Source organism: Phalangium opilio, unplaced genomic scaffold (assembly GCF_054372755.1).
Source record: "Phalangium opilio isolate 3A_F unplaced genomic scaffold, DU_Popi_V2 ptg000391l_1, whole genome shotgun sequence".
Classification (NCBI taxonomy): Eukaryota; Metazoa; Arthropoda; class Arachnida; order Opiliones; family Phalangiidae; genus Phalangium; species Phalangium opilio.
This window is the reverse complement of record NW_028324235.1, coordinates 782,290-792,186: the sequence shown is the minus strand read 5'-3', so window position 1 is coordinate 792,186 and position 9,897 is coordinate 782,290. Positions and strand designations below refer to the sequence as shown.

At 36.9% G+C, this 9,897-nt stretch overlaps 1 protein-coding gene across 1 annotated transcript; it reads left to right on the top strand.

Moving 5' to 3' along the window:
• Nucleotides 1–2,757: 2,757 nt before the first annotated feature.
• LOC149594045 (uncharacterized) lies at nt 2,758–3,537 on the top strand. Its single transcript, XM_089861598.1, has one exon. The coding sequence runs from the start codon at nt 2,758–2,760 to the stop codon at nt 3,535–3,537; it is 780 nt and encodes a 259-aa protein (XP_089717724.1).
• The last annotated feature ends 6,360 nt before the right edge of the window (nt 3,538–9,897 follow it).

Below are 9,897 nucleotides of genomic sequence, written 5' to 3'. Positions count from 1 at the left end.
AATGTAGAGGGTTTATTTAATTATAAGCACTTAAAACGTGCTGTAAAAATTTACCCTACCGCCTTCAAAGGTCTGGGAAAATCTGAGAAAAAGGTCAGGGAAAACCTGGAAAAGTCCGGAAATTTTGTTCTGAAAATTCCGTAGCAACCCTGTATATTTTTCATTAAGATTTTTGTAATTTAAGAGAAAGTAACTGGCCACATCGAAGATATTAACAATGAATATTAATAAATGCTTTAATTGTTGTAAATATTATACTCGCCCTAAAAAATTTACTTTTGGTTAAAACCAATTAGCTAGGCAGCTAATATTTCCATTCGACTAGTCGTGTAATATCGAATACATTGTTTAATATTTGAAATTGTTATAATTGATGCTCAACCTGTATGTTACTTGAAATATTCAAAGTACAAATTCTAAAGTGATTTTCATTGAAAATGTATTAAAGAAATTTCAATACTTGGTATCAGTATCCTCTACTATAAGCGAATGAAGCCTCGAGTTAAGGCTTGATCGTCGCAAAACCGTCGAGCCTCGAGTTAAGGTTTGATCGTCGCAAAAGCGTCGGACCTCTTGCTGACAGGCGGTTAAGTCGACTCTCAAACGGTTGGATGAGGGTCCTATTTCATTCGTGTCGTAACAGTCGGTAAACCAGTGGGCCGTCGTCCCACCTGGCGGACATTTCGATTCTCAAACCCTTACTCTACCAGCACTTTCCTGACGATTTACCGTTCCTATACTAAAAAGCCGCGAAATCGTCGGATTGAGCGCGGCTTTAGTTAGGCATAATGACGCCGACCTATAGTCGGCCAACAGTCGTTTTATGGTCGCCTCATAACAGTCTGAAAACCGGCAGGCCGTCGTCCCGCCGGGTGGACATTTCGACTCTCAAACCCTTACTCTACCAGCCCTTTACCGACGATTTACCGTTCCTATACTAAAAAGCCGCGAAATCGTCGGATTGAGCGCGGCTTTAGGTAGGCATAATGACGCCGACATATAGTCGGCCAACAGTCGTTTTATAGTAGCCTCAAAACAGTAGGAAAACCGGCGGGCCATCGTCCCTCCAGGCGGACATTTCGACTTTCAAACCATTACTCTCCCGACTTATTAGTGACTTTTTACCAACTCGTCGGTAACACACAAAGCCGACCATGTAGGCCCTACGTCGGCAGTGCTACTGGGGCAACCGATGCAAGGCTTAACGTTGAGTGAAATTATGAAGTTTTAATTTTCAAAGATGTTTTTATAAACAGTACTACGTGTAAAATGGGGTATTGTATAATCTCAGGATGTAAAAATATATTAGGGAAGAGGCCTTTTAGTTTTTTCCGAGTTCCCAACTTCATAAATGATCTCGAACGAGTTAAGAAATGGATTAAATATGCAAGGGAAGATGTAAAAAAACTGTATAACGAAGCTTTTCAAGAATTTAAATCTTGTCATTTAACAAATGAAACACAAACAAGTTTAAAAGATCACGCATATAGAGTTTGTGAAGTTCATTTCGCTGAAGAATGCTTTGAATCAGATTTAAAACAGCGCCTAATGAACTGGAAAATACATAAGAAATTGCATCCTGAGGCATATCCAACTCTAAATTTGCCATCACATTCCGTCAATTTGCAAACTGTAAAAGAGGTAGAAGGTGAATGCAACTCAAGTATTCCAGGAAGCACTTTTGAAAACCAGAGTTCAAAATGCGCATCAACATCTGTTTCAACTCAAGTAGATATTGAAATAAGTTCCATAGCAGTTCAAGTTGAATGCGTAAAAAACTTTACAGAAATAAGAACTGAGACATGTACAGAGGAGGATATTCGAAAGGAGATGGAAACCCAAAAAGATTTCAATGTGCAGGTTATAATGAGAGACCATACCTACACAGTCAAACACGATCGGGATATAATTTTGCATTCAACTCCAAAGGCAGCAACTACTTCAGTGACTAAAAGCTTTTTAGAAACAAGTTCAATTTCCTCATATCTGCTATAATTGATACTTCTAAAAGAGCTTCAAACTTTGAGCTCAATGAAACAGCAATTAAAACGCCAAATAGTTCCACAATTCCTATGACACCAACTGATGACGGTTTCAATGCTACCGGGTCCATGTATGAACCCAGTATGGATGTCTCAGAGAGTGATATGACCATTGAATCCACTGTTGAATCTGAAATTCCACTACCAACAAGATTTGCCAAGGAAAAGAAATATATACTTTTTGATTGCCAGCTCGATGAGTTACTTTGGCGTGCAAAATGCCAAGAAGAATCATGCAATAGTATAATTGATATAAGTACAATTAGAAAATCTGAAAGTGAAGGTAGCCAGTTGTTAGTTTTTTATGAGTGTATAAATGGCCATGAAAACTCCTGGAAAAGCCAACCAATCCTGGGGAAAATGCCTGTTGGAAATCTTCTTATTGCAGCTTGCACGTTGCTTACAGGTCTCGTATTTCAACAGCTGGATTTTTCTTCAAGTTTATGGGTATCAAAGGAATCGGCAAAACAACCTACTTCAAATACCAACGTCAACTTGTAATTCCCGGAATAAAGCATGCGTGGGAAGAGGAACAAGCAAATATCATCGCTGATATAAAGAAAAAAATGAAATGAATCTATCGGCTGATGGGCGTTGCGATTCCCCAGGTCACTCTGCGAAATTTTGTACCTATACTCTCATGGATCAAGATACTTACAAGTGCGTCCATTTTGAAATTGTACGAAAAACAGAAGTAGATTAGAAATCAACAAATATGGAACTGAAAGCATTGCGTTGCTTAAATAAATTCCAAAATGAAAAAATTGAAATAAATCGATTGACTGCGGATAGGCACATCCAAGTCAGAGCGTACTTAAGGAAATCGTGGCCTAAAATAGTTCACCAGTTTGATGTTTGGCATTTAGCAAAATCTGTTAGAATAATATTAGCCAAACTAGCTGCAAATAAAGACCATAAAGAACTTCAACCTTGGCTGAAATCTATTTCCCGTCACTTGTGGTATTGCGCGGAAAACTGCAATAAGGACCCCGACTTATTAATCGATATGTGGAATTCAACGCTATTTCACATATCCAATCGACACATTTTTCATAAAAATGGCAAATACAAAAAGTGCGTTCACGATAAACTATCTTCTGAAGCTATTCGTCGCAAAAAATGGATCAAGCCAAGCAGTGCTACTCTTGTTGCTTTATCAACAGTAATGAAAGAGCAACGACTAGTCAAAGATTTAAGGCAAATGAATGAGTTCTCCCATACATCAGCATTGGAAAATTATCATAGTTTGATGAATAAGTATTGTCCTAAGCTAAGAGATTTCGACTATGAAGCCATGGAAGCCAGAACAATACTAACAATTCTCGATCACAATTTCAATAGTGATAGAAGCTTTCGTTATCAAATTGCAAGTGAGAATCAAAATAGGGACGATTTTTTTTATTATTATTCGAAAGCGACGGGAGAATGGCACGCCAGACCCTACAAGGAACCAAAATCATATTCGTACGTTTTTGATCTACTTAGTAATATTTAGAAAGTCAACTGGATAGTAATAAGATCAAAGAGGATAGAGAAAGGAAATTTTCGACAAATACAGCCCCAATACCTCGTCCAGAAAAATCTGTACTCGTTAGTGCAGCAAAATGAAGAAGATTGCAGTTGTAAAACTTAAATTTTAACATTTCTTTTAACAATGAGACTGAAAAACTATGCATCACATTCTTGTTTGCAAATAACCATCAACTAGGAACTTCTTTAATACTGAAGAGATAACCTGCTAATTTAAAATTAAAATGTTTCTTCAAACGTTTTAGTGAATATTTCTAAAATTTGACTTGACTGAATTTTAGAATTATACTTCTACATATTTTTCACGTATTTAAAAATATTTTTGACTACTTAGACTAAAATTGAAATATTTCTAGGTTTTGAAAAATTTTTCAATAAATTTTTGAAATATTTCTACTTTTTTAAATATTTTTGATTAAGTTTTGAAATATTTTTGACTAATTATTTGAAGTGTTTGTGACTAATTATTTGAAATGTTTTTGTTTGTGACTAATTATTTGAAATGTTTTTGTTTTGTGACTAATTATTTTAAATGTTTTTCACCATATACCACTTTGATTTAACTAAGGAAAAAGTCATGGTAATATTCAGCAAAACAAAAAAAATTGTTTTTGTTTTTGCTGAATAATACCCGTAGTTCCCTCTGGTAAAAACATGGAGAATCATCACTACTTAGTTCAAATACATTTAGTAATTATCTTAAATTGTTTATGAATGTTCAGGTTACTAAATTTTATTTAAACTCCCAAGCGGATTTATAGCCTATATAGTTGTTTGCGTTGTTCTCTTGAAATTTTTTTCTAATTCTTAAAAGAGTGCAAAACGGGATTACTCTCCTATTTCTGAACCCCAGCTTATTATGCACCATGTGTGTAAAACTGCGGTATGCTGTATATCTATACATACTGAGTAAAAATTTTAATTATCGATTAGAAAAGCAAAATTTTACCTATTAGTTAATCTTCTGGTAGCTGCCCCACCCCTTTTCAAATGATAATATCCTCTAAACGAGCCTTCTAAAGCCCTACGCCGTAAACATGAATGCTTAAATAGGCTGTGTTGGGTGACCCACGCTGCAATATTATCTCCTTCCTCCACTTCACTGTCAGATTCGTTTTCGTTTAAAAATTTTATAATTTCGGGAATTTGTTTACAACAAACAATTCCATTTTGAACATCTTTTTCTCCTATATAATGCCTCAGTTGTTGCCTTATATGGTCATTAACGTCTTCTAAATCTTCAGCGCCTTCTTGCAGCCACTGGGGTATGCATTCAGTGCAAGAACAATTGTCCTTAATTTGGGTCACATTAATGTTTAAACCCCCTTGCCTGTGTTCAATATTTTCTTCATCAAGTCTTTCCCTCTGGGCCAATTCTTCATCAGTGTACTCTGGCTCAAATTGGTAGGGCTGTACTCGAATAGACCCTCTAGCACCAGCCATTCTTTAAATTGAAATCGTGAATATTAGATATTAAATTCTTATAGACAACTTCACGATATTTATTGAAATTAATCACAGGCAAACTTAATTCAGTTTAGCTTCCCTAGGCCCATGCCTTATCCTTCCTAGCTTTCTCTTTCACGCTAGTTCAAATTTTAATTTAAATCAAGTAATCCTAAAAGCATACCCGCCTTAGATTTAGCCCTCTGATTGTGGTGCTAAAACGAAGAGACTTTATCTGAGATCATTTAAATATGAATGACAATTTTAATATTTAACCAGATACATTAAGGACATACCTTCTCTAAGCCTTGCATTGGTTTTGTGTTAATAGCGAGCAGACGTTTGCAATGTTTGGGCACGTGACTAAAACGCGGCGCGAAGATTGGTTTTCAATTTTATCCAATAGACGAAGAGAAACCAGGAACGTCACTTCTTGGTTTCATTTTTTAAAAATGGATTCGCGGTATTCGTGGAGTTTAGGTTGCTTTAACTACCCATAATTCGTAATTTTGGGTAAGCCAAATTTTTTTAACATTTTTCTCTTCTTAATTAAACTATACTCTTTCGTTTAAGACCAAATTTTAGGAAAGGTGTTCTTTTCCTTTAAACATACTTTGCCACTTTCCAAATTTCAATTTCACATTTTTTATCTTTCAGCTTTTCGAATTAAATTAAGGCGCCAAAATCCTCTTTGCATTATATTTAGTAGCTTTTCATTCGTACGATGTGAAAGGTCATGCTCCCTAAAACATTTTTACCGCTTTTATTGGCTGAAGATGTTTATTCAAGAAACGCGTAATAACGGAAGTTAGTAGACCTATTTCTAACCTATTTCGGCTGACTGCGGGCCACTATTGCCAATTTACTGAGATAAGTTGGCGTAAGTAGGCTAATATAAATTACAAATCTCCAACCGCTTCAATTATTAAACTTCATTTTTATGTAGATTTTTTTTCGCGTCATTGTAGACGTCTTCCTTTTTTAGACACTTTTGCGCTCTCGATTGGCCTACTTCGCACGCGCCCTCATACCTTCCCCGATACCACATATACGTTATCAAATTAGATAACGCAAACCCGCCAAACGTTCCTCTCAACCGTGAACTCTCGTCGGATTTGGACACTGTTTAATCCGTGTTTGACATGAACTTAGCCCGTTTTTGGTTAACCAGATTTTCGATTTAAGTACGCGTCAGCATAGGTGAGTGCCCGTGGTCAACGGTGGATTTTCTGGGGACTGGAGCTGATCGAGTCATCTGAATCCTTCTGAAACTGGTTTTGCGTGAGTAGGGTTTATTATCTAAGCGTTAATTTCATCCCCAAATACGCGAGTCATATCCAAATGTAAAGCCACTAGAATTGCCACGGTCGTATATTTTACTGCTAGATTTATTAGGTTATCATTAGGTTTTAATGGTTACCGGTTGAGTTTATTCTTGGCTATTAGTTGAGTCTAGCTAGCAACATGTCCGTGTTAATCCAATAGTTACCCTAACTGGAATTGTCCTCGGTTCTTTATATTAACTTTAGCGCGTATCAGGGTAAAATGTCGGGCGTTAGACTTGATGCAATTTTTACTCTTCTTCTTAGCCTAAACCTTTCCATCCCGTTTAGTTCTCATTTAGCTTTGTCATTCTCAGTTTTTTCCGTAATACCATACATTGATCATCTAAAATTAAAGTTTATGTCTGCCTATAATCGCACCCTAGTACTAAATTATACGAACCAATACCCCAGTGAAAGCCTTCCCTTTATCATACTCTAAGTATGACACGAAAGACTCGTTTAAAAACCTATCTCTATCAATAATTTATACACGCGTGCCTAAAAAACCATAGTGGAGGTATTTGTTCGACTTTTGCCCCGCTTTGTATCGAAACGTAAACAAGTCACGAAAATTCTTTCGAATTAGCTAGGTGTGGTTAGAGTGGCATATTTTTATCGTATTATTACCTATTATTTGCTTACGTAGTATTAGAGGTTTCATAAATCATTAAGGTGATATATGAGATGGCCCACCGATATACCTTAAGTTCTTAGTAGTACGTGATTACAATCAGATGTCCATGGACTCCATACCCCCCCTCTCAGTATTTTCAATGAATATTTAAAAACTAACAAATTTTAGACGTCGCTAATGAAACTAATTAATTACGGGAAAACAAACGCACCGCGGTTCATCGTTTCCGACAATAAGAGGGCAGAGAAAGACGCGCGCACTCCGCGCAGGCACTCTGTTCAAACCATTCTATCATGCCTCTAAGTAGAGAAATGGCTGCTACTCCTATGCAAAAGTGTTTGTCTGGCTCCCTTTAATGAAACCCTATACTCTCTCCGTATCATTTATCACCTCAATTTCAATACAATATTGTACTGCCTAGCTTAGCGTTTCTTTCATCCCTTTTAAGGTGCATTTTCAAAGGCGCGTGTTGAGGGTAAAAATCGAGCGGGTGCGAGAAAAAATCAAAAAATCTCACACCCGCTTCGCGAGCAACCGTTTTCATTAAAGCGATATTTTTTGCGGGTGCGAGTAAAAACCGCGAGCGGGGAAAAAAATCGCTACCCGCTCCGATCAGATTCAATTAGATATTCTCGCTAAGCGTTTTTCTTTCTCGCTTAATGTTTGTGATGTCATATTTTTCGTAGCCAATAGGAGCGTCGAAAACTTTGGCGCGTGTTTTAAGTGCAGCGCGAGACTTAAAAGTGAATATAAAAATGGGTAAACAATTAATTATATGACTAATTCGAGCTGAGAATAAAGGAGTTTTAGATGAAAAGAAAGAAAAATTGATAGATTTAGTTTGAAAAAGAGACATTATATGGAGCTTATGGACACACAGATTTAAAGAGAATAAATGGATGGATGTAGAGACGAAAATGGAGATGAGTAGTACGTTTTGTTTTGTGATAAAGGTGTTTTTCTTCAGCTAAAATGTTTATTATTTAGAAAAGAATGTAAAACATTTACTGAAAAATTAGGCTTAACGATCTCTCTGTGCACGTTTATCGCGCACATGAAAACGGTTGGCAAAAAAGTATCGCTAGCGCAAGCGATAGCGAGAAAAAGAAAATTTCTTGGCGAAAAAAAAAAATCGCGCGGTCCGCTTCTCGCTAAAAAATACCCTCAACACGCGCCTTTGAAAACCCCCCTTTAGAATGTTTCGGGACTGAAACCGGCTCTATTTCACGAGAGAGAGAGGGATTTCCTGCCATACGAAACGTACAAATCTCCTTTATTCCATTGGATGATTTTTTTTCACGTGACCCATTTAGTAATCGTCTCGACCGTTTGGTGGCTGCACCGCGACAGAAATTTCAAAGTTTTCTCTCTTCGGATCTTAGCGCTATACGAGTTCTGAGGTCACAGTAGCTTGCGGAAGATGCCCAGTCGTAACCCATATTTGTGTACTTATAGACGTGATAAACTTACGGTTCACACTAATAAAATTAAAAGGATTGTGCTAGTAACCAGTTTCATTTAATCAACTAATTAATTAATACTGCTAAAATTAAATACTAAAGCGGCAAGATACACTGCATATTTTTGGAATCAGTTTTGAATCCTGAAACTTTTCTAATCAATTTAAAATCTGTTAATTCGCGTAATTTATTTCAAATTTGGGTATGATAATTACAAAGTGCCGAACCCCTCACGGGCTAGAAGCCTGCCCCAACCCCTGTTCCCCCTGTAAATTTGGTTAGTCTGTCGCTTCTAAATTCCAAACAGTATATCTTTCAAATTGGTCTCGGTTGTCCCATTTAAGGGACCTCCTGTAACGACGGAATTTTCAGTTTTAACAAACCTCCAAGCTTATAACTTGCTTGGCTATGTTTCTAGAATATTTTAATGATTCCGAACGTTGTTGCCGAAATTTAGTAGCGACTAATTAGACGGTAAAGCATGGTTTTCACTTGACCGAAAAAAATTACTTTGCAGCTGAACGTCAAACGTCAGATTTGTTTTTTACGTTTTCGCCCAGCGCTATAGCGTTTTCAACTAGCGTAGTTCATACAAATAATGGAACCAAGGCTTAACGGATAAACTGAACACTGCTCCAAGTGCGGCCCTTCTATTGTCTTTCTTTTTTGCAATCTTTGTTTCCAATATCATACAGACTTGTATTGTTCCTAACCTTTTCAATAAACCTTTCAACATTGAACTTCGGAATTCTCTAGTTACTGACTCGATTAGGAACGAAATAAATAAAAACATGGCGGACCGAGGACGGCTTCTTCCGAACACGCGTGGTCAAAAATGACGTCCCGACTCTAGCTTATTTCTGATTGGCTCGCGCATACCTATTTCTCGGCTTCTCGCGTGAAAAAACGTTCGCGGACTTTATCGCGACTTCTACTAAAAATTTTATCGGTTTCCTATAACGTACTGATCTAAGGGGTCTTTTTACGCGGGATCGGTTTTCGGTATCAAGAGTTCATACAAAATATTTCCGTTAACTTACGATCTCGCCTCCGTCGCCATTCTGTTATGTACTGATAAACGTGAATAATTAGCCGAATGTGCAATAATTATAGTTTATTAAAAAACAAGTAAAAGATATGCTAAAATAATACTAGCGCGAGTTTAGAGTCCAATTAATAATAGTCCGAAGTTGTGGAGTCGCGTTCCCGGTACTCGAATGCCTTATCTAATCAAGGGGTCCTGTTTTTATACCTTTCTAAAGGGGTGTGTTTATGTTTACATTAATTAGTGGTGCCATCTAGTTCATTAATTCCTAAATTCTAGGAGGACACATCAAAACGACAAAACCCAAAAGCTTACTGTCTATGAACGCTGAAAAGTAGTATTTGTTCGCGTATTTTGTTTTATTTTCCATTTTTCGATTTTCAAGCAATAGAAATTGAATTATCAATGTCCCTAC

Excerpts from the sequence above, each read along its gene's own strand:
- LOC149594045 (XM_089861598.1), top strand. The coding sequence starts at position 2,758 with ATGGAACTGAAAGCATTGCGTTGCTTAAATAAATTCCAAAATGAAAAA.